Source organism: Jaculus jaculus, chromosome 7 (genome assembly GCF_020740685.1).
Source record: "Jaculus jaculus isolate mJacJac1 chromosome 7, mJacJac1.mat.Y.cur, whole genome shotgun sequence".
Lineage (NCBI taxonomy): Eukaryota > Metazoa > Chordata > Mammalia > Rodentia > Dipodidae > Jaculus > Jaculus jaculus.
In genome coordinates, this window is record NC_059108.1 from 104805324 (window position 1) to 104830511 (window position 25188).

The 25188-nt window shown below is 40.8% G+C and overlaps 1 protein-coding gene across 7 annotated transcripts in view; it reads right to left on the reverse strand.

Moving 5' to 3' along the window:
* Positions 1-2296: 2296 nt before the first annotated feature.
* Cdkl1 (cyclin dependent kinase like 1) overlaps positions 2297-25188 on the reverse strand; it is a 52824-nt gene continuing 29932 nt past the window's right edge. For 5 of the 7 annotated variants that reach the window (XM_045155484.1, XM_045155481.1, XM_045155482.1 and 2 more), the window contains 7 exons: positions 17740-17812; positions 14460-14550; positions 13302-13502; positions 10941-11023; positions 6489-6545; positions 4457-4648; positions 2297-2882 (listed from right to left, as the gene is read on the reverse strand). In XM_045155484.1, the coding sequence (XP_045011419.1) occupies positions 2775-2882; positions 4457-4648; positions 6489-6545; positions 10941-11023; positions 13302-13502; positions 14460-14550; positions 17740-17812 (805 nt within the window). In that variant the 3' untranslated portion in view covers positions 2297-2774. The remainder of the gene's footprint in view (positions 2883-4456; positions 4649-6488; positions 6546-10940; positions 11024-13301; positions 13503-14459; positions 14551-17739; positions 17813-25188) is intronic. The other 2 variants (XR_006638191.1, XM_012947750.2) reach the window with 2 other exon arrangements.

Below are 25188 nucleotides of genomic sequence, written 5' to 3' on the forward strand. Positions count from 1 at the left end.
CATAAAATAAAAAATAAAAAATAAAGGCAAGGCCGAAGAACAGTGTCATGTGGTATGGTGGTGATTCCCTGTAAAATAAAAGGGTTATAAGTATGCTAAGTTGAATATTAGTATAAATTTAATAGAATGCATTAGAGAAAAATGAGACAGTTTTCTCAGATTTCATTACTTTAGCAAGACAACTGATTCATCATGATTTTGTCTAGAATGAATTCTGTTCTGAATGACTTTCTGTAAAACTATTAGTTGAATTAGGCGGTTATAGTAGTTTGCCTCTGTCAAATACATGTTATTGGGTTAAGGGAAAAAAAATAATTTTAACTATTCACAGAAGTTTGATATCCTTCATTGTCATGGCAATTATGGTTGTATAAGAATAACAATACTGGCGCTGTTATTTAATTCTATCAGGTTCATGCAAGAAGCTACCTTAAGCTATTAACCTAGCTATGGTAGGTAGCCATAATTATTGAACAGATGACAGAGTTTAATGGACTGCTTAGCAGTAAGTGCTAAGTGTTACCAGGAAGAAAATGAGAGTGCAGTAGAAATGTTTTAAAAATTAGTAAAATACAGCTTTGGAAGCAAAACTGCTTGAAACTAGCGGCAGCACATTAAGCAGAAACGATGTTGAGCTGTTAAAAACTAATATGGGGGCTGGAAAGATGGCTTAGTGGTTAAGCGCTTGCCTGTGAAGCCTAAGGACCCCGGTTCGAGGCTCAGTTCCCCAGGTCCCACGTTAGCCAGATGCACAAGGGGGCGCACGCGTCTGGAGTTCGTTTGCAGAGGCTAGAAGCCCTGGTGCGCCCATTCTCTCTCTCTCCCTCTATCTGTCTTTCTCTCTGTGTCTGTCGCTCTCAAATAAATAAATAATTAATTAATTAAAAAAAAAACTAATATGGGCCTTCCTTTTGCCCTTGTGTCAAGGGAACATGAAAGGAAAACTGTTTTGGTTAGGCATAATAAGTAAAATAAAAGATAATATGGCCAGGCATGGTGGTGCATGTCTTTAATCCCAGCATTTGGGAGGGCAAGGATCAGTATTGCCGTGAGTTCAAGCCACTCTGAGACTACATAGTGAATTTCAGGTTAGCCTGAACTAGAGCAACACCCTACCTGAAAAAAGGGGGAAAAAAAACCCTAAAAACATAATATATCATCACTTATAGTCTCAATATACAAAATAAGGGATCCTCCATATCCTTTTGTACTACTTATTAGTTGTATTAGGACAGTATATATACAACTGCAAATATATGTATGTAAGTACAAGTATACACACATTTATGTATACCAGCATACACGCATAAATATGTGCATGTAATGAAAAAAACATATTCAAGAAGAATATTAACAAAGTAACATCTTTCATGACTAAAGTAAAATCTCACAAGCAGCTCCATATACGACCAAGATCACTCTGTGCAGTTCTACTATGAAACTGTCTGTCTTCAAGTCTGAGGCTGAGCTGAAGAGAATGAAGTGTTAGTTATCCTCAGCCTGGCAGACTCAATCCTGTGAAGCCTGTAGGCCTTGTTCTACCCTTGATGAGCTTGGCCAGCTGCCAGGTTTTATGGCCTTGTTTGCGAGGAGAATTGAGTGAACATGTGCAGATTAACTAGAGAAAATTCATCTTGCCTACAAAAATGGCCAAAGTATACATTTCTGAAGATAAATACAAAAGAAATATATAAACATATTGGTTATATAAGCATGAAAATTATAAATCTTCATGGTAATCCATGTGATTGTAGATAATTTTTTTGTTGTTGTTGTTTTGTTTTTCAAGGTAGGGTCTCACTCTGGTCCAGGCTGACCTAGAATTAACTCTGTAGTTTCAGGGTGACCTTGAACTCATGGCAATCCTCCTACCTCTGCCTCCTGAGTGCATCACCACACCCAGCTTTTATTTATATATATATATATGTATGTATATATATATATATATATATATATATATATATATGTTTTTTCAGTCCCCTTCTCACTTTTTTTCTTTCTTTTTTTGTTTATTTTTATTTATTTATTTGAGAATCACAGGGAGAAAATGAGGCAGAGAAAGAATGAGCACATCTGGGCCTCCAGCCACTGTAAAGGAACTCCAGACGCATATGCCATCTTGTGCATCTGCCTTATGTGGGTCCTGGGGAATCAAGCCTTGAACTGGGGTCCTGAGGCTTTACAGGCAAACGCTTAACCGCTAAGCCATCTCTCCAGCCCATAGGTAATTTTTGATTTTAGATATTTTGAATAACTTACTCCAAAAAATGCCTTATAACATAAAAATCAAGAGACAGCAAGAAAGAAATTTTCATTTGAAGAACTAAAATTATCCTTAAATATGATGTTGAAACAATCTGAAAGACAAAAGGCAGGACTCAAGTCAACACAGATCCAAAAAACACATATGAGCATTTTGCAATCCATTTTCATATGTGACATATACAACTGAAATATAAATCTATATGACATCATCTACCTTATCAGAAATATAGGCAGTATATACAGTTTATGTTTTTTCCATTAATTACCCTAGCTGCTTAGATAACTAACATCGCAAGTGAGACTTCAAACTTCTATTCTGGTCACCATCACCAAATAGACAACTGGATGTGGAATTTTCCCTTTAGATCTTGCCAAGTGGCTACCAGTAACTTGTTTCTGTTTGTTCCTTGTCTGTTTTTAACACTGGAAATTGTTTTCAATCAAATGTGTAAGTTTGTTTTCTTCAAATTATTGACCAGTTCTTCCTATGTTGCCACTTTCCTAGCTCCTTAAATGTTTGGAAAGTGGTAGTTAAATTTCTTGGTGTTACAATAGTTCTTTTTATTGTTTAAAGCTGGAAGGATGCTGCTGCCAGGTAGCTGAGGTAGGTACTGCAACTGAAAATACAAAACACAAAATTAGGTTCAAAACTCAGCCATGCAATTTTTTCATTATTTAGAATACGTCACAAATACTATAACTAACTTTAGCACAGAAATCACTTTTTGCAAAAAATTTAGAACCTAAGAGAGAGCCATTTAGTCTCTGCTTTTCCTCTGGAATATTTGTTTTTTATTAAAAACATTCAAAGCGCAGTATATTGGCAGATACTTGTAATTCCAGCACTTTGGAAACTGAAGTAGGAGTTTGAGCCAACCTGAGCTATATATTGAAACACTGTCTCAAATCAAAGCAAAAAACCAAAGCAATGATCCTGGGTTGTCTCCAGCACCACATGTGTGCACACAAACACACCGAATTCATATTAAAAAGCAAAAATGCCTAGAAGTATAAGTGATGATGTGCTTGCCTAACATATGAAACTTTCAATTTTGTTCCCAGCACTGGAACAAAACCCAGAAAATTTAAGGACTATGAAAAAGAAGAAACTATCCAATTATTGAGGAAAAAAATAGATTTATAGGAGTTGAAAGCACTATTTAAGCCATTGCCCTGTGTAATAACTGAGACAATTGATATACAGAGTTCCTAAGCAATTTACCCAATTGTTCCTTAGTTAAAAGGGCAAAGAAAGAACTGCTTCCTGCTTGTTGATGTCAAATGAAGTGAGAACAGGCCTATATTGTTTGTATCGCACCATATGGCCTTGGGTACCTGGAAAGAGGGTATTTAGTGCTTTCATATCAAACAATCAAATCCTTCTGGACTTAAAACAATATACTAGACAGCAAGGTTCCTTTATTCTTTCAGGTTCAGATATTTCTAGCTCTCCACCTCTTCCTTCCCTACTCAGAAATCACATACATTTCACCCAATGCATTGCACACAGTGGAGGCTACAGATGGAAAGACTGAGGCAAGATAATGTAGAACTTAGGAAGTATCTAGGCAGATCCCAGAGTGACCAGGAGCAGCCAGTCAGCTGTAGTTCCAACTATGGTCAATTCTAGATTATTACAGATTTTGCCTCTTAATTTAAGGCCATTTAGCCACTTTACACTAAAAATTCTTCATTGACTCCCAATGTGCAGTTGAATGCTATTCTCTGGTCAAATGTGAAGTCCTGCTGAGATCCCTGTAAGCTCTGTTGCTATATTTACCCTCACTGACTGACAAATGGCCAGGAAGGAAAACTGTTCCATTTGGGGACAAACCTAGAGTGTTAATTCTGGGTGAACATAATGGCAAAGAATCTGATTTCACTTTCCAAAGTGCAATAAACATGTTCAGCTGGACTCAGATGTACCTTGCAGAGACCTATATTCATGTACATCAGAAAACTTGGCTCCTCTGTGGCAATAGAAATCAGTATAGCAAGGGAACCTTTAAGATTCAGGAGGAAGCGGCCTGTAGAGGCAAATGTCTCAGAGGCCCTGGACAATAATTCAGATGACCTGACTCCCAGAGCTGAAATAAGGATGCTAGAGCTGCAAGCCATAATTGCCACTGTCAAGCCGAGATTCCCACTCAGCACTGGGTTGCAAATATGAGAGATCATTTGAAACTATAACCTTGGATGTTTCTGTAAAGCAGTGTGCCATTTTTACCCCAGGCAGGTGCTTTCGGCTTGTTCTTGGGGGCTTCTTCATTGGTTTGTCATGTTCTCTTGCTAAACTCCCTGCTTCTCTGATGCTGTCAAAATAAGGGTGCTGCAATAGCTGTTCACACGTCAGCCTCTCAGCAGGGTCCATGTGGAGACAACCCTAAATGAACAGAGAATCCCTTCTTACTTCTTTTTGTACTTTTACTTACTCATTTCTAATTTCATTTTACTCATTAATTGTTAACTTTTTATTTAACCTCTTAGAAAGTCTAAATGCATTTTTATTCTTAATTTTTGATCATTTTCAATTGACACATAGCATATAGTATGATAATTAGATAAATGTATGCAATATGGCTGGTTAGCTCAGTTGGTTAAAGGTGGCACTGGTGTGTACAAATGTGTAATGATTAAATCAATTAACATTTCCATCTCTTTAAACATTCACCATTTCTTTATGTTAGAAACCTTCTGTCTCTTCTCTGGCTCTTTATAATATATGCAATACATTATCTTAAACCACAGTCACCCTCCTGTTCTATAGAACAATAGAATTTATTCTTAGAATATATTGTCTGTATTTTGGCATCCTTCCAGAAGTAGTCTGTGCATTATAAGCATATGTAGTATTTATATAAGGAAAAACATGGGGGCCAGGGAGATGGCTCAGTGGGTAAGATCACTTGCCGTGCAAGCATGAGGATGAGTTTGATTTCCAGAACCTATGTAAAAAACAATCTGGGTGTGGCCACACACACTTGCAGCCCCATCACCGATGGGAGGGATCACCGAAGCTCATTGGTTAGCCACTCTAACAAAAAAAAAAAAATGGTGGACTCCAGGCTCAGAAAGAAACTCCATCTCAAGGAAATAAGGCAGAAGAGTGATAAAGGAGGATTCCCCCCCCTTCGTGTCCCACATATGTGCAGAAGGGATGTACACATCTGCACATACATATGCATTCACAGCCTACACAAACATGTTATACACACGCCAAAATCAAAAGGGAAAACAATGTATCTTTATATTATATCATTCTTCACTCTTTGCCATGGACCTCATACTTGGGTAGATAAACCTCACACTACATATCCCAAAGAACTGCCTGAATTTTTTTTGTGACAAACATATCAGTGAACTTATTAAATACTTTAAAATATATGTGGGGAATTGGCTACAACTTATAAACTGATGTTGTATTTCACTTTACATAAGAGCTGTGTTTCTAAAAATGTATATACAAATCAACTTTAAAATGTCCTAGCAAGTTGACTATTTAAAGTATCTTACAGCTATGAATTTTCATGAAGGAAAAGATCTTTCTGTTAAAAAACACCTCTTCCCTTGAAATTTCTATTTTGTGTAAATTTAGATTCCAAATATACTGTTAACTTTTTATTTTATTTTTATTTATCTGAGAGAGAGAAAACTAGAGGAGGGGAGAGATGGGGAGAATAGGCATGCCAGGGCTTGCAGCCACTGCAAACAAGCTCCAGATACATGCACCACCTTGTGATTCTGGCCTACATGGATCCTGGGGAATCCAACCTGGGTCCTTTGGCTTTGCAGGCAAACACCTTAACTGCTAAGCCATCTCTCCAGCACCACACTTTTGCTTTTAAGTAAAAAAATTAAAAGAATATTTTCATCAAAATTGAATTTGACCCATTTTTTAAAATGTATTTATTTATTTGAGAGAGACAGAGATTGAGAATAGGCACGCCAGGGCCTCCATCCACTGTAAACAAACTCCAGACACATGTGCCACCTATGCATCTGGCTTACCTGGGTCCTGAGGAATCAAACCTGGGTCCTTTGGTTTTGTGAGTAAGCACCTTAACCACTAAGCAATCCCTCCAGCCCCTGACCCATTTTTAAGATGAAAAATAGTTATGTTTTTCAAAGGGGAAGGATTCTACAGGAAATCGTTGTATGGACAGATAAGACATCCTGCTGACACCTTCCATGTGCTTCTGGTCTGCTAGAAGCCATAATTTTACCTTTAAGAACCCCAGTGCAGGATACGAAATGTTTGGAAATTTGAACTCAAGTGTTTCCTGTCAAGAAAGAAAAGAGAGTTTTAATGTATAGTATGTGTTATGATTATTTCAAATTAACTTTCTTTGGAGTAGAAGTACCTTCCTGGCATCTTCCTTGCCTCCACCAGCAATAACCTCTTTATGCCTGGTTCATAAACTACTCTCCTCACCTCCAAATTGCTTTTCCAAAGCAATTTCACTCCCTTCCTGAGGAAGGTACAAATTATAATACAAATAAAACAAAATGAACCAATTTGCAGTATGTGCATATATTTACGCTCTCAAAATTTTATAAAAGAGGGGCTGGAGAAATGGCTTAATGGTTAAGGCACTTGCCTAAGAAGCCAAAGGACCCAGATTCAATTCTCCAATACCCACGTAAGCCAGATGCACAAAGGGGGACCATGTGTCTGGAGTTCATTTGCAGTAGCTAGAGGCCCTGGTGCACCCATTCTCCTCTCTCTCTCTCCTTGCAAATAAAATAAATTTTTTAAAAATTATAAAAGAAAAATAAGAACAGCAACAACACACACGCCAAGCAATTGCTATGTCATTTTTTTTTTTTTTGCCTTACTTTACATAAACGGCCTTTCCAGACAATGTTTTGGCACTTATTGCAGTCTTAGTAAACGGGGCTCTAATTATAGCATTTATTTGACATTTATATAGAGGGAGCTTCAAAGTACATTTTATCCCGATCCAGGTGAGCAGATGCTTCTTGGATTTCTGGAACAGGTGCCTGCTATTTCCCTGAGCAGTGCACAGTTTGGAGAAGCTCCAGAGCAGGCGGGCATTCATCAGCCTCCCTCTGCCCATATAAGGCTATTTTGCCCCAGTCATGTGCTGGAGCCAGATCATCAGGAATGACACCGTAAATGGAGGAATTCTGCAAAATGTCAGGCAACCAGGCCAGTTAAAGATCCAAACCACTGACAAAGGCTAATTGATGATGGAAGCTGAGCAAAAAAAATAACCACAGTGCATTGTGTGAGAGCTGGGGCTGCAGCAACTGGCCAGGCTCATCTGATGCATGAGTCTGTTCCTCTGGGGCTGTGTGGTCCAGTTTCAGAGCAGTGTTAGAAGATCCCAACAATTCTCAATTGTGCATGTGCTAGTCACTGATACAAGAAGCGCCTCAGTTGTGGAGTTCACCACATTCAATAGGAAGGAAAAAAAATCCTAAAGTAAATTTGCATTAACCCTTGAGAACAGCCTTTGCCCCTGTGATTGGAGACAGAAATTGGCTAGACAGTTAGGGTAACAGAAACCCAAAAGTGGACAGTTTTTTCCTTGACTAAAAGCAAGAAATGTCATTAAGCCTGCAAGGAGAACCTGGAATTTTTTTTTTTCCTTATCTGTTGGAAAATTATACCCTTCAGGAATGTATTACTGGAGTACGTTTTTACCCTTGCTAAATGAGAGACCCTGACCCCTGCCCGTTGCCTCATTTTACAGAAACGTGTGAAATCTGATCTTTGTAATGTCACATAGAAACCGTGTCATAAAAACTCACTGGCCTTTGGTTTCAGGTTTGGCTTCCCAAAGCCCCTCTTGCCTCCCCGGGCAAGAGCGTTGCCTTGCTCCCTTCTCTTACACTCCGGGCTTAAGCTTTCCTCTCTTAAATAAGTCTAAGCTATAAGAAAATCTCTCTGCACCTTATCCTTTGGTCTGTGGGTTTTATTTGTCAAAGTCATAAGACAAGAATCTGGGAACACCCCAAATTATTGGTGCTTTGGCATATATTGGTACATTGGCAGAGGAACCCCCAAATTCCCTCATCACCTGTAGCTTAAATGGTTCTCTTGCATGTGAACCATCTGGGACTGGTGTGCCATTACTTGCTGTCTCAGCAACAGTGCCTGGGATGAGGCGTGCTAGTTGGCTGTGATATGCTGGGCCCATCCTGCCTGCTGAGCCAGTTTCCCCAGCCCCAGCAGCCAGCAAGCCTTGCTTGGCAGGGTTGCTGACAGGCAGAGGGGCTGGGGCACAGCTGTTCAGTCAGCGCAGCCCTGAGCTGCTTCTTCCTGTGTTCTGTCAACAGGAAATCTCTTGCAGGACAACCTTTGGGAAACCACAGGAAGCTCTTCCCATTTATGAAAACTAAGGTTCTTGTTGAGGCTTCACCGGTAGACTATCAACAGGAAGTTGCTAAGGGATATTTGGTACAGAACTGGGAATGTCCAGGTCACAAGGGACTCAGCTGGGTCGCTTCCCATATGCCAGGTGTCATTCTTGCCTCTGTCCCAGCCTGACCCACTTTTCCTAATGTTAGTGCAGTAGGAGGGGGAGGTGTGGGGAAATGGAAGCCTTGGCTGTTGGACAAGCCAAGAGGGTGAAGTACAGATGTAACTTCCATCTGGAAACAGCAATTGGAAAGTTCGTTTCAATCTGAAAGCACCTTCCTCAGACAGCAGAAAGTCTGGATCTCACAACCTTCATCATGCTTTGATATTTTACTTTATTATTGTTTTCCTTGCGGTGCTAGGGATCAACTCAGGGCCTTTTGCCTGCTAGGAAATTCTACCACTCAGCCACATACCCCACTCCAGTCCTGCAAATTTTTACTATAATACAGACCCCTTAGAGACAGTAAAATGTAAAAAAAAAAAAAAAAAAAAAAAAAAAATCAAGAATGAAAATCACCCCAAAATCTCACTATAAGGAGATACCCACTGTAAACTGGGCACTGTGATACATACCTGTAATGCCAGCACTTGGGAGACGTGGACAGGAAGATCAGGAGTTCAAGGCCAGTCTGGGCTACATGAGACCCAGTCTCAAAAAACAAAAAAGGGGGGGCTGGAGATGGCTTAGCGGTTAAGGCACTTACAAAGCCTAACAAACTGAGTTCAATTCCCTGGTACCCATATAAAGCCTGATGCACAAAGTGACTCATGCATCTGGCATTTCTTTGCAGTGGCTGGAGGCCCTGGTGCACCCATTCTCTCTCTCTCTCTCTCTTTCTCTCTCTCTCTCTTTCTCCTTGCAAATAAATAAATAATTTTTAAAAGAAAAGAAACAAAATATGGCTAATATTTTGGAATATACCTTTGCATTCAATAAATGTAAAATGTTTTGTATGAGCTGGATGTGGCACACATCTATAATCTTACCACTCAAGAACATGAAGTGGGAGGATCAAGTGTTCAAGACCAGCCTGAGCTATAGGGTGAGAAGAACAAAAAAGGGGGCCTGGAAATACAGCTCAGCAGTTAAAGGCACTTGTAAATGGCTTGGCTTCAATTCCCCAGGACAACATAAAGCCAGATGCACAAAGTGGGGTATGTGTCTGGAGTACATCTGCAGTGGTAAGAAGCCCTAGTGTGTCCATCCCTGCCTCTGTGCTTGCAAATAACTTAATGAAAATATTTTTTAAATGGGGATAATAAAGTTTTGCATGATTTTCCAAAGGTTGCCATATGATTTTATATTTACATGTAAGTAAGTGTCTAAATGTGTTAATAGTTTTATTAGATTTTTATTTGAATTATATTAAATTATACTGTTTTATAACCACCTACTTCATTTTATAATGTATTATGGGCACTTTTCAGATGAATACATACAGATCTAATTATATTTATTATTCATATTGATATCTAATGTAAAGATATATTATAGTTTAGCCCCCTACTGAAGGAATACTAAAGGGAATTATTTCTTTTAAATGGCACATATTTCTACCCTTATTATACCCCTGTCTAGTGTGTTGTTTTTTTTAATGCAATAGAGAGCGAGAGATAATTGGTATGCCAGGACCTCCAGCCACACAATCGAACTTTAAATGCATGCACCACCTTGTGCACATGTGTGACCTTGTGTGCGTGTGTCACTTTGCGCGTCTGGATTATATGGGACCTGAAAAGTCAAACATGGGTCCTTAGGCTTCTCAGGCAAGTGCCTTAAGCTCTAAGCTATCCCTCCAGCCAGGTTTCTTTTGGGATAAATTGTTCAAAGTGGGTTAAGCATATAAATATTTATGTTTCTTCAGTCCTTTCAAAATGTTTTTCCCACATAGCCATGGAGGACAGAGAGCAGAATGAGGCTGGCCAAGTAAGATCATTATGGTTTCGCCTGTGGTCTGGGAAGTGAGTATGCAGTACAATAAGGAATTTGCACAACAGTGGGGAGAAACAGCCAACTTTTGCTGCTTGGATCAATGTTGAAGTTTGCCTAAAAGTTGATTGGCTCTGTGTGACCTAGGTTCAATTAGTGCTTTTCTGCAAACAAGCTGGCTAAACTCCATCACCAACAGCTTCAAAATTAGTACTGAAGCTAACTTTCCCCCAATATCCTTTGTCACTCTTAGTCAAAATTTTTAGTGCAGGGTGAGCCCTGAAGGCAGGCAAGTGAGTAACTACCAAAACCTAGCTAACCTGGTCTGAAGAACTCTCTTCAAAATGGGTCACTTACCATATCTTCAGGGTCTGGAATTTTCACTCCACTGAAGTACTGATTCATGCTAAATACTTGCTGGTGCCTAGGGATAAGGTCCCCTTTGAACAAGAAGAGAGAGAGGTAAGTGCAGTTTCTTAGCAACACTGATTTGTGGCTGCCCTCCGTGGAAGCTGTGCCTGTGCCCGCTAAGAAACATTTCCACTTAGAAACATTCAAACAATACAGCCTCTGTTGAGTCTTACAAGGGACAGGGTTCTGTGTCAGGCACAGAAGTGGTAAGCAGCAGAAACTGAAGGTCACAAAGATTCTTGCCCTTTAAGAGCTTATAGTATGAGGAAACTAAACCATACAAGCAAGCATGCATGCAACACACACACACACACACACACACAAACACAGAATGCCTTTTGAAAAATAACAAAATTATAACTGCAAACCAAAATTATAGTAACTGAATCCTGATGAGTGTAAATAAAAATATACTTGCCTAGCACTTAGAACAGAGCCTGACACATAGCAAGCACTCAGAAAATATTTAAAAGTGGCACGGATGGGAGGGTGAGGAGAGGAGGCAGACAGCAGAAGGAAACAATGGAAGAACTTCTAGCTACAGAGAATACATTTCCAAATTGAAACCACCTTTTCTTGTTTCACCAATTAGTGATCTACTGGAAATGCCATTTTATCTGTTTAGAAGCACAGTGTGAATCATGGAAAGAGACTTTCTATATTCTCATTATATGAAGCTCACCCACTGCAACCAAATGGGCTAAAAGTGCCCTAATGTAACATTCTAGGGACATTACATTGAAAAAGGACCTTCGTTCAGAAAATGTAAGGAGGTACTGAGGGTGGCCTCCCTGAGGGCACAGCCACTTTCCAGGGCAGAATGGAAAGTGGAAAGTGGAAAGCTCCTCTCCCAGGAGCTTGTACGTGCTGCCTCCGAACTGGACTAGCGCTCCTACAGCCAGGGCACCGCATCACCTAGTTTTAATGATTTGAGAACCTTACCTCTCCAATCTGAAAACTTGCTCCATTTTGGACGAAAAGTCCAAAATATGGCCTCTAATACAGTAACATATGAAAATCATCAATGGGTCCCCATTAGTTTGCTAACTTACAAAAGTAATCATACACATGATAATCAATACACACCTTTTTCTCTCTACAGAGACAGATAGCAGACTTCTCTCCCAGCCTTTGTGCCTCCCTCAGATCCCAGTGAGGTTCATCATGAGCGCAGTTCCCTGCACTTTAACAACCTCTTCCACTTGGGTCTTGAGGTGTAGGGAGTATCCTAAAGTCACTGGAGGCAGAAGAGCCAAGGAGAGATGAGTGGCCCTAGATGAACCACCAGGGGGCTGCAGTGTGCAAGACCCTGGCGAAGGAGCAGCTCACAGGACTTTGGGGAATATAATAGAATCTGGTGACTGCTAATGCTACAAGAGTTGATGGAGGGAGAAAATTCTACTTTAAATTGGTATACTTAAGGGAATGGTGTCCAAACTCTCTGACTTTTGAAAGGGCACTCCTTGTATATAGATTTATCCCTCACCTTCCCTCCCTTTTCCTCCTCTATCCTTACCATTCCCCTCCAGGGTACTGACAAAGGAAAAGGAATTTGAGATGGGAAAGCAAGACACGAAAACTGACATTAGAAGAACTAGCCTGATATTTAGAAGGTTGAGAGCCTTCCTCTGTAGACTCTGAATAATTCAAACCACTTAGGCAGACTGGCATTAAGGACTTCTAAGTGAATTACCCCATCATTATACAGGTTTGACATCCCTAGTTAAAAAGTCTGAAACCTTGAGCACCAACATGACACCACAAATAGAAAATTCCACACATGACCTCATGTGATAGGTCACAGTGAAAACACAGGTGTGCTGACACTACTGTACAAAACTATCTTCGGGATATGTGAATAAGGTATATATGAAACACAAATGCATTTCGAGTTTAGATATTGGGTCCAATCCTTAAGATATCTCATTTATAGAATCTCAAACATTTCTGGTCCCAAGCAGGTTGAATAATACACACTCAACCCATAAATGAAATAAACCATAATAGCATTCTGTGAAGTGCCAAGTCCTCACAGAACAACTCTGTCATTGCCATGACAAGTTTTCAGACGTTAACTGGATCCAGACTGCTCAAGAGGGCACCCATGTCTTCTGGATAATTAGTAAGTGTTCAGTAATGGTTCATTGTTTTTATTGAAATAAACCACAAGAACTTTCAATAGAGCCAATTCACGAGGCCTCAAAGTTCCCCTTTCCCAGTGGCATCCAATTAGCTGGGACCTTGGCTTTTTCATGTACCAACAGGTCAAACTAGCCAGCTTCCAAAGGCAGGACAAAACCCACTTACCCAAGGTTTTCCTAATCAAGTAGAGCTGGTCCACATCTGATTTTCCTGGCCACAAAGGCACTCCAGACAGTAGTTCAGCAAAGACACAGCCAATGGCCCACACATCTACGGGAGGGCCATACTGAGTGTCCCCCACCAGTAATTCAGGGGAGCGGTACCACCTGGTAGCCACATAGTCTGTATAGTAGTCACTTGGTCCAGCTGACCAGGGATGGAACATGGAAAACAGAGAAAGCTGTAAGACTCGGCAATCATAACTGGAAGCAAAACACTTAAGAAATCAAGCTTATGGCTTTTCGAACTGGCTGTTCTCCATGCTAATTGCACATTATAATCACTTGAAAATTGCCAGTGCTTAAGCCTACACCCTAAATGAAGCAGAATCATAGTCCCCAAGGAGAGCCTACAGCTATCAGAATGGTTTTTGAAGTTCCCCAGATATGTTAATCTGCAGATGAGAATGAAAATCACCCTTCTAAACTGGAACTTCTAGAAAGTATTATTTTAGAAAAAAAATGGTAGAAACCAAGAGAGTAGCATATGGGGTGTGTGTGTGTGTGTGTGTGTGTGTGTGTGTGTGTGCACGCGCACAGGCTTTTGTGTTCAGGTCAGAGGACATCCTTGGACGTTGGTCCTGCCTTCTACTTTTATATGAGCTTCTAGGGGATTCTCCTATCTCCACCTCCCATTTGCCATGGGAACACGGAAATAGATGCATACACTACTGCATTCAGCTGTGGAACTCAGGCCCTCATACTTGGGCATGCCCTTAGCTTGGAAGTAGCATATGTGTTAATAACCATTTTGCTTTGGAATAGTTTACCTATGGCATCCACACTCAAGACACTGAATACATACGTGTTTTCAAATTCCATTACAGAATTCTGTAGTTAAAGAATTATAATTTATAGCAAGGTCATGCCCTAAATATAAAAATGTAAGAACCAGCTTGCTTGCTTCTTTTTTTGTTGTTGTTGGTTTTTGAGGTAATGTAGTGTCTCATTCTAGCCCATGCTGAACTGGAATTCACTATATAGTCTCACAGTGCCCTTGAATTGGTGATCCTCCTACCTCTGCCTCATGAGTGCTGGGATTAAAGGCATGCACCACCACACCCCATATTTCTATCTTTTACACTGAAGAAAATTCAACACTCACTCAAAAGCCGAGCAAATCCAAAGTCACAAAGCTTAATCACTGAATATTTTGTGATGAGGATATTCTCTGGTTTTACATCTCGGTGTATGCACTAGTTAAAAAATTAAGACAAAAACATTATGAAGGAGAATCTATAATATATGTCATAAAGAGCACAAACAATTCACAAATACTGAATAAATCCCTTGAACCTCTCTCACTGGCCTGTTGGAAAAAAAGAAAAACAGAAGCCTGAAGTAAAATTACCTATAGATGGAATCACACTTAGTTCCTAAAGGTCCCCCAAAGACCAAGAAGTGTGACAAGCAAAATGAAAGTAGAGAAGCAAGACCTAACAGATAAAAATAGATGATACCAGCTGGGCGTGGTGGTCCACACCTTTAATCCTAGCACTTGGGAGGCAGAGATAGGAGAATTGCCCTGAGTTTGAGCCCACTCTGAGACTCCATCCTGAGTTCCAGGTCAGCCTGGACTAGAGTGAGACCCTACCTCAAAAAACCAAAAAAAAAAAAAAAAAAAAAAAAAGATCTCTAATCAAAATGGAATTTTAGATAAATAACAATCCTTTTTGTCTTGGTATTGGGGATCAAACCCAGAGCCTTGACCACAGGAGGTAAACACTACCACTGAGCTACAACTCCAGCCCCAACAATAGTTTAAATAGATTCCACGGAGCATGTGGAATATAGCTCTACTAAAAAATTATGTTGGTTCATTTGAACTGGGCTTCTTGTGTTGAATCTGACAAATGTAGGTGAAAGGGACAGTGCTGCAGGGCTCCGGGTGAGGCCTGCTGCGGGGCAGGAGCTGCAAGTTGGTGCATAAGCAGAATTCATAACAGAGTGGCTGAGCTGAGACCAGCACTCAGGCCGCCTGGTAAACAGGACAAGATCTGGGCTTGCTGAGATAAGGGAAAAAGAAGGGCGGGAGGCTGCAGCTTGCCAGGAGATCACCCTTCCAGGTCTGACGTTTGTTCTGACATGATAAACAGAGCAGGCAAGCAGCCTCACCCCACGGGGACAGTCACTAGATGTCAGCTCTGTCCCATGGCACATCCAGTGCTACTGTCGTGAGGCTGTCATTTAGATCACCTGGTTTCCAGACCTCAGCCTACATTCCTTAGCGGGGTGTTAGAGAAAGGAGCGCTTGGGAGTCTTCTCATGACTTTCTTATTAAATGAAACATTCTTTGGCATAAAAACAAATCAACAACTCATTTAACAATTACATTTAAAAAAGAAAAACCCAGTTGGGACAACTAGCTGCTCAGAGTTCCTAGTGATCGTCCCTACTCCAAAGGGTTTGCGTCTCTGCGGGAATGCTGGCCCTCTCAGCAGCCTAGAAGCTGCTTTGGCCTGTGGCCTGTAACCCTGCGGGTTAGTACTGAGTTTTAGACTCTGGAAAGAGGACAGAGTTCTTTCATGAGCCCAGCCAGTTCCCACTCCAAAGGACCCTGGGGTGAGAGAGCAGCATCAGTGTTTTCCCACTGGTATTTATTATTCTGGAAAACTGGTGGGGCAGGATGATTTCTGAAATATTACAATGTATCTGATTCTCAGCAATGAATGGCCCTGGGGTTTCTATCCTTTCTCTAGTGATTTCAATATTGCTATAAATGGATATGTCCATGAATACCATGATTACTTGTGGGCAGAAGGACTTGCAAGCAAAAAAAAAAAAAAAAAGAAAAAAAACAAATCTGTACTCCTATTCTGTTATGGGAATTCTTTACAAGTTTTTGTACCCTCCCCCATCACACATGGAGCCAGAGTGTCTGGGGCTCTCTGGGGGACTGTGGGATGCATTATATTTGTCGTTAGTTCCTCCAGTCTTCCTGACCAGGACCCAGAGGCACTCTCTCTTTCTCTCTCTCTCTTTTTCTCTATGCATCTCTTTGTCTTTCTCTATTCTCCCTTCCACCGCACTGAAACCTGCCTTTGAGGAAAGTGCTGGCCATCACTTACAGTGACCAGGGTTATAAAGTGATCGCTTTGGGCTGATTAGATAGTTCAGTGGTTAGGGGCTTGTCTGCAAAACCCAACGACCTGAGTTCAATTCGTCAGTACCTGTGTAAAGCCAGACGCACAAAGTGGTGCATGTATCTGCAGTTCATTTGCAGTGGCTAGAGGTCCTGGTGTACCCATTCGCTCTCTCTGTCTGTCTCTCTTCTCTCTGTCTCTCTTTGCTTGCAAATAAATTTTTTTTTAAAGTTCTTTTCTTTTTTTAAGTGTCTACTCTCCCTACTATATTATAATACTTTTTTCCTTCAGTGTTGGGAATCAAACTTAAGGCCTTACACATGCTAGGTCAGCATTTTACTTCTGAGCTCCACTTCAGTCCCAACAGGGATTCTGCCCTCAGTAAGTGGGAATCTCCATAAGTAGGCATGCTTGATGCTGTTGTGCTTTCCTCTAGAAATACAACTTTAGAAAAACTCACTTGAGACAGACATAGGAGAGATTTAACCCCACTAGGTCAGCTGACCCAGTTGGAATGTAGATTTCTGCAGTTAAATTGTATTGATGGCTAGAATGTGACTCCAACATTACAAACTTGGCTTTTTTGTTGTTGTTGTTGTTGCTGCATGTTTTTTTTTTTTCTTTCTCTTTGGTGAACTTTTAAATTTTCCTTTTATCAATGCTGGGTATCAAACCCATGGCCTCACATATGCTGGCCAAGCATTCTACTGCAGGCTGCCCTCCATTACAGGAATCTGGCTTCTTTGTACAGGAAGTGGGCGGCTGCGTATGAAGGGAACACCGGACTGCCTCAGATCTGTGAATCCAGGTCACCTGGGCTCCTACCAGTCAGGTTGTAACCAGGGGAACCAGAGGCTTCCACTGGACTACCTCTGACATAGACGTGGCACTCCTGTCTCACCAAAGCAGACACCAGCCCTCATGCATTTGGCTTAGAACTCCACCCACAGCAACTGGCACTTTGCAGTTTAGCCAGGCATGAGGCACCTCGGGTTATTTCTACCAAAGCCTTTGGAGGTTATCAGTTCAACATGGAATTCAAGTAAATGGGGTTCTTTCTGATTCACATTTTACAAGTTTCTAAATATGTAACTATTTCCTTACAGTTTCAAATACATGTTTGATAAGACTTGAGCAAAAAGAAATATCTAGGTTAACATTTTTAGCTTCTTATCCCAACCAGGCTTATGAAAATTTTGGTGAAAAGTTATACCCATAAAGATATGATATAAACTTTGAATAAGGATCAGCCTCAGCTGACTGACAGCCATCAGGTTTTTCAAAGAAGATCATGAGACTTACATTGTGTTTATGGCAGAAATTTACAGCCTGCAGTGTCTGCCAAATTATACTCTTCACGAGATGCTCTGGTACCCTAATAAAAATAAGAAACAGCACAAACACAGTCCTTAGTGTAGCCATGGAATTCAGCTCAAGAAAAGGAAAGGCAACCAGGCCAGGCTTCGGTAGTGAGAAATTTAAGTGCCATTCACTTGCTTGTCCAAAGACTGTGAAGAGCACACGGCTACATTCTAGGATGAGAGATGAACAAAAATGCAAACATTCATTTCTACAAGGAGGGACCATGAAAATGCACAGGGATTTCAATAAGAATTTAGGACCGCCAACTCAGGCACTTAACACTGCTCTGCCTAGAACTTCAGCTCTATTATATTGTGAGTTTTTTTTTTATTTTTATTTTTGGTGTGGGTGATGTGTTAAGACAAAGTTATGTTATATAGTCTAGATTGGCCTTGAACTCACGTTCTCCTGCCTCAGCCTCCCAATGGTGGGATTAGAGGCCAGCATCACCAAGCGTCACTTGAGCTCCATTTCCATAAAGAATTTTCTGTTGATGTAAAGCTAGTTAATGTACAACACAGAGGATGCTCTTTCTTTTTTCAAGCTGCTCCAAACTGGTGGTCTTGAAACAAGTCTTATTTTCCTTGTGTGTGCAGCGTCTCCAGGTTCCTGAGTCAGGTTTTGGTTTGTGTTCTCAGTGCTAGGGTGGGGTGAAGTTTTTACTCATGACAGCAAAGACGTTTGTATTGCACACTATGTAACAAAAGTTAAAAATAATTTAAAACCCAGATAAACATTTTGTTCCATTCCCCACACAGCTCCTCTCTGCTCACCAGCTATATTCGGTTCCCATCTTTCTGTTCCTTCCTCCATCACAGCATCTAACTTGATACCACTGTTCCCAGCCCTTCTTCCCTGACTCTAGTGATTTCACCAGGGCTGCCAGAAGCCCCGGTGCATGCTTTGTGTGAAGTGGAAAAAGACCCTTCATTCAGGAGCCTGTTGTTGTTGTTAATACAGGGCCACAAGTGATTATAGAGTGTGTTTATTTTTGAGAACCCCACTACCTACTCACCAGCTGGACTTGCTGTTTTCATGAATCAAACATTAAATGATGTTGTTGTGGACCTCAGCCAAAACTAAGAAGTTGGACAGGGAGGAAATTCCTGTATACTTGTGTTGAAGGTGACCACAAAAAGTGACTTCTAACCCCTGGGAGAAGTCACAAGGTCATCGTTGTCACAGACCAGGCGTGCAGGAAATCCTTTCAAGCACATCAGAGGGTGCTTGGACAGAGTGGACAACAAGGAGGAGATGGAGAGGCCACCTCCATTAAGACTAGCCAGGACAGTTTTGGATCAGGACTATGTCCGTGAGCCTGAAGCAGCTGGTCTCCAAATTCTCTTCCTTGTTCTAGTGACCAATGGGCAAAATAATGGGCAAACACAGCGGCCTGGGAAGAAAGTCTAGAAAAATACAACTAAGAAGGGGATATTTCACATTCCCCCGTTTCAATCTTTTGTCCAAAAACAATTGTGTTTTAATTACTCAGTGGGATAGTATAGTATTATCAATGCCAGGCAACGTTAGTCTCCAATGATATTTTCCAAAAGGAATATTTAAAAGTTAATTATAATTTCATTAATGTTCCTCTTCTATTTAGCACATGATTACACAACTCTTTCAAGCTGCTCCAAGCTGATGGCTTTGAAGCAAGCCTCATCTTCCTCGTGTGCAGCGTCTCCAGGTTCCTGAGTCACAACAACATCATTTAATGTTTGATTCATGAAAACACAGGTTTTACACAACAAATGTAGGATCACCTTGGGCTTGCTGCTCACTTCATTCCTTTATTACTCAGTTTTCCCTGCCACATGGGAGTCTCAGATTCTATGATCTCTTTTATCTATAACACTTTGAGGGGATAATGGAAATCAGGTATTCACTGCATGGGATGAGACAGACAAAGGAATAAGAAAAATCAGACTATATTCTTAGGTGTTGAAATGGAATTTGAGGTGTGTGTGTGCATGCATGTGTGTGTGTAAACATATATGAAGAGGGAGGATAGAGGAGAGGCCAGAGCAAGTGGCCAGATTTGGGATATATTTTAACAACTAGAGTCTTTAGGATATATATATATCCCATTAAAATGTGTGTGTGTGTGTGTGTGTGTGTGTGTGTGTGTGTGTGTGTGTGTGATTTGATGGGAGAAAGAGAACAGTGGTGCTTACAGGCCATTCAGGGCATGGCTGAGGCTGAGCAGGCAGCTTAATTTACAAGGAAGGTTGGGCTGGAAATGTAAATCCGAGGTGCACGAGCATGTAGGTGGTATTGAGTCAACTAGGGGGAAATGCAGACAATGAGGAATTCAGAAGTGAGTTCTGAGCTTCTTAATGTTCAAGGTCAGAAAAGGGAGGGATGCCCAGCGGTGGGGACCGAGTTGAGCATGAAGTGAGCTAAGGTATACACAAGGTCACAGAAGGCAACCGAAGAAAGGGCTTCCGAAGACTTCTGAATTACGGTGATGGAGTGAAGAAGGTACATTATTTCAGGCCCTCCCTAAACCTGAATAGAATATACTGAAGGCACTCTTTCAAAGATAAAACTCACCAGGTGAAAGAGAATCAACAACATAACAGAAACACATGTTGGAGTCTAGAAAGCAGTTGAATGAGTAAGTGATTTTACAGGTTCTAAAAAGCTGAAATCTAAGTCTAGAGAGAGAAAGTAGAGAACTAATCAATTTATCCCAAAAGATTCCTCAAATACCTTACATACTAGCAGTCAAGATCTCCACGGAACTGAGAGCTATGGAGGAGTGTGGTGAAGCTGCTTAGAAAAAATTAAGTCACTCCATCCCCTCCTTCACCCTATCTGGGGAAAAACTGGACACTTATTTTCTGGAGGGGATGTATTTTCTGGAGGGTAAATAAAGGACATTTGGCATTGTTGTGATTAATGGATACTTCTTAAAATAGGATTAAATGATTGTACACATGCCAACTATCGAGTGCTGAAATTCCTCGATCTTCTTTCCTCCTAGGCTGACTGGTTGTAGTCCAATCACTACCCAATCACCTCCAGGCAAAATATTGGAGGACTGTTTCCAGGGGAAGTGCAAGAGCAAAGATCTGAAGATTCTGACATTGGAGGGCACCCAGCAAATGGCCCAGCCAGATGACGAACTCGTCAGTGAAGCCTGGCGCTTCCAATAGTTCCTGATGCCCAAGGACAGCTTCCAATAAAATTAGAGTCTGAGCCAAGGGTGGTGCACACCTATGAGCCCAGCACTCTGGAGGCCAAGACAGGAAGAACTCAGGTTTAAGTCCTGCCTGGACTATATAGCAAGACACTATCTCAAAATAACAAAATAAAAACAAAAACAGAGACAAAAAAAAACAAGCTAATAAAAGACCAAAACAAACAGACAAAAAGAAAACTTAAAGAAACAGAAACCACGGATGAAATATGAAACTGTGGAGAATGAAGAGAATGTTTTAGAAATTATTAGTATCCCCAGAGATAATAGGAAAGTTGATATATCCCTAAAATAAGAATAAAGCAAGGGCTGGAGAGATAGCTTAGTGGTTAAGACACTTGTCTGCAAAGCCTAAGGATCCAGATTCCCCAGTATCCACATAAACCAGGTGCACAAGTTGGCACATGTTTCTAGAGTTTGTTTTCAGTGGCTAAAGGCCCTGGCATGCCCATTCCATCTCTGTCTTTCTAGTTATCTGCCTCTTTCTCTCTCTCTCTCTCAAATAAATAATATTTTTAAAAATAAAATAAGAAAAAGGACCAGTCCAAGAACCTAAAACCCAAATAATAGAAAGGTCCAGAAAATACAAGAAACATAGGGTAAGAAATCAATAACAAACAAATTTAAAAGAATTTTCTCCAAGAGAAGGGGCCCACCAAGTGCCAGTATGCTAGAGAAATCAAGGCCTGTTACTTTGCGAATCTATGAAAACAAAAAGAAGTCCTCCAAATTTCTGGAAATAAAAAAGGAACAAGACTTAACAAAGAAACAGAAAATATAACAGCATCAGATTTCTTTAACAGCACATAAAGAAGATGCTGAAACAATGCTTTCAAAAATTTGAAGGAAGCAGGGCGTGGTGGCGCACGCCTTTAATCCCAGCACATGGGAGGCAGAGGTAGGAGATTCGCCATGAATTCGAGGTCACCCTGAGAATACAGGGGGAATTCCACGTTAGCCTGGGCTAGAGTGAGACCCTACCTCAAGAAAAAAAAAAAAAAAGCAAGGGGCCAGAGAGATTGCTTAGTGGTTTAGTGGTTAAGGCACTTGTCTATAAAGCTTAAGGACCCAGATTCTATTCCCCGGTCCACACGTAAGCCAGATGCAAAAGGTGGCACATGCATATGGAGTTCACTTATAGTCACTGGAGACCCTGGCATGCCCATTCTCTTTCTCTTTCTATGCATCTCTCTCTCTCTCTACCTCTTTCTCAAATAAATAAACAAAAATAAAATATAAATAAATGTGTAACAAACTTAAAGTCTTTGTAAAATTCTGGTTGACTGACTAGACTCTTCAGGCTAAGACAAATATTCTTTTTTTTTCAAGGTAGAGTCTCACTCTATTCCAGGCTGACCTGGAATTCACTATGTAGCCCTTGAACTCATGGCAATTCTCCTACTTCTGCCTCCCAAGTGCTGGGGTTTAAGTTGTAAGCCACCATGCCTGGCTCAAGACAAATATTCTTAAAGTTACAGCAGATGCTGACAAAGCTACCTTTGCTCTACAGTGTTGGTTTCATGTTGGTTTCATGTCGGTCTGGTGCAGAACGTGGAAGAACTGAACTAGTGGTGAAGGGAAGGAGCCCCCTTTCATCTTTTCCTGTCCTTGAGAGAGCCATTGGGATTCAGTTCAAGGGCAAGTTTTTCCTAAGAGGAATCACACATATGATCAAGTGGAAACTCTGAGGGAGACTGGGGTCTGGGTCTCTTCCACCATGGGATTAAATGACTGCACTCTAGATTATCCCTATCTTCAGCTCCTCTTCCCAGTAAACAGTGCTCAAGAGTAGGTGCTCCAGCCTGGGTCTCTTGGACCACCCACCTGGCTAGAACTGTTCTTGTGGGATTTGTGTTTCTGAAGAGTTCAACCCCTATGCCAGACCTGGACTATTTCTCATGAACTTAAGTGCCAAATCACTAGCAAATCCAACAACATCATGCAATATATATATAAAAAAAAGTAGTATACTGATATTTTCTGATAGCCCTATTTTTAAACATTATAGGCTTTCTACTTTTTATTTTTATTTTTTAGAGAGAGAGAGACAGAGGGAGAGAAAGAATTGGCACATTAGGGCCTCAGCCACTGCAATTGAACTCCAGATGCTTGAGCCACCTAGTTGGCATGTGCAACCTTGCTGGACCTAGGAATGCATATGAGAAAGTCAAGCAAGGGCATTTCCTTTCCTTCCAGTCCAACCAAGCTGGAAAGAACCTTTCCATGGGTAATTGTGCTTCTCTTTGGGATCTTCAGTCTAATTGCCTTATGAAACCCAGGATGTAATGAATGCAAATGCAGAGAAATGCCAGGAGAATTCCAAGGAGGACATCAAAAAGAAGTCCTAGGAGGACAGCTGACCCACAGGCCTTAAGTACATACAGAAGAGGAAGAGGTCTAAAGGCAGGATGCTGCCACAAGAAAATTTTTTAATAAAAAAAACTTTAAGGCTGGAGAGATTGCTTAGTGGTTAGGGTGCTTGCCTGCGAAGCCTAAGGACCCATATTCTACTCTCCAGATCCCATGTAAGCCAGACATACAAAAGTGAGGCAATCGCACGGTCGTACATGCCAGTAGGTGGCACAAACGTCTGGAGTTCAATTGCAGTGGCTGAGGCCCTGATGTATAAATTATCTCTCTCCCTCTGTCTCTCTCTCTCTCTCTCTCTCTCTCTCTAAAAAAAAACCACTAAAAGTAGAAAGCCTACATTGTTTAAAAATAGGGATATCAGAAAATATCAGTATGTTACTTTTTTTTTTTTTTTTTTTTTACATTTCATGATGTTGCTGGATTTGCTAGTGATTTGGCACCTAAGTTCATGAGAAATAGTCATCTGTTATTTTCTTGTTTTGAAATTTCCTTATGTAGTGCTTATACGAGGATAGAGTGGCTTCAGAAAATGATTTAGAAAATGTTTCTTCTATTTTCTGGAAGAGTTTGGGTAGGCTTGCTCTTATTCCTTCCTTAGATGTTTGACAAGCTTCACACATAAACTATTTCAGTAACAACACCCAAGTTAGCATGACTATTCAGAAAAATGTGCATCAGTCTGCATCTTGGGTGGCAAGGTAAATTTATTCATTTTGGAAAAACATACAGTCTGAGAGCTTCCAGAAGAAAAGTACCAAAGAAGAAAAACCCATTTGTAGGAAAATTTTATGATAGAATCACTTAAGACCAAACAATAAAAACAACTTCAATATTCAATAATGGAAGAATGATTAGACATAATGTACACTAGCATGTTAACTTAATAGTTATTAATAATAGACCTAAAAATGATATTTGAACACATACAAAACACATATGAAAGGATATTAACAAAGCATAGGCCACATGAGAGAGCATCAACCATGTCATGGTTGTGCTTTCTTTGAAAAAGCAGCTGGCAGGGGGCTGCTTTCGCTGTGGCCTCCAGGCTTGCAACTGAAGCCGGAGAAATTGCTGGGGCTCATGAAAACAGTATGCCGTGGGTTCAGGGAGAAAGACTCCATTTCACCAGTGGAGTAGGAACACCTGATGTTCTTCTTGGGCCTTCACATGTGTGCATGTGGCACACACATCTGCACACATATGGGCATACCTACACATGCCACATAGTATGCACACGTATGCAAAACATACAGTAGATGATAGATAGATAGATAGATAGATAGATAGATAGATAGATAGGTAGATAGATAGATAGATAGATGGACTGCAGGGGTTTGTTCACTGTTCTTGGCTTATAATTAATTCCCTCCCCAAGGCAGGTCATAGAAATACTATCTTTTCCACCCCACCTTTCTCTCTTCAAGATGGCCAAAATGAAATTCTCTTGCCTGCTCTGGTCCAATAGCAGGTCCTAAGGCCTTTCTTGTCCACAAAGATCCTGTCCCATACCTGAAGGAATGAATGTTACCCTGAGTGGCCAAGAAGAATCTCAACAGACAGGTCTTGCTGGGTTCCACACCCAGTCTATTAGCAACCATGCCTAAGGTGGAGTTTGCTTTGCTTCCAGATAGCTGAACCACGGTGCTTCCTAGAGGGTGGTGGACCTCCTGCTCACATAACCGTAGCTATCTCTTCGTATGCACCCTTTGAAATCATATTTTTATAATAAACCAGGTATTTCCCTGGGTTCTGTGTGTCACTGGAGCAAATAAATTGAACCCAAGGATGGGGTTGTGAGTAGCCTGTGCGAGAAA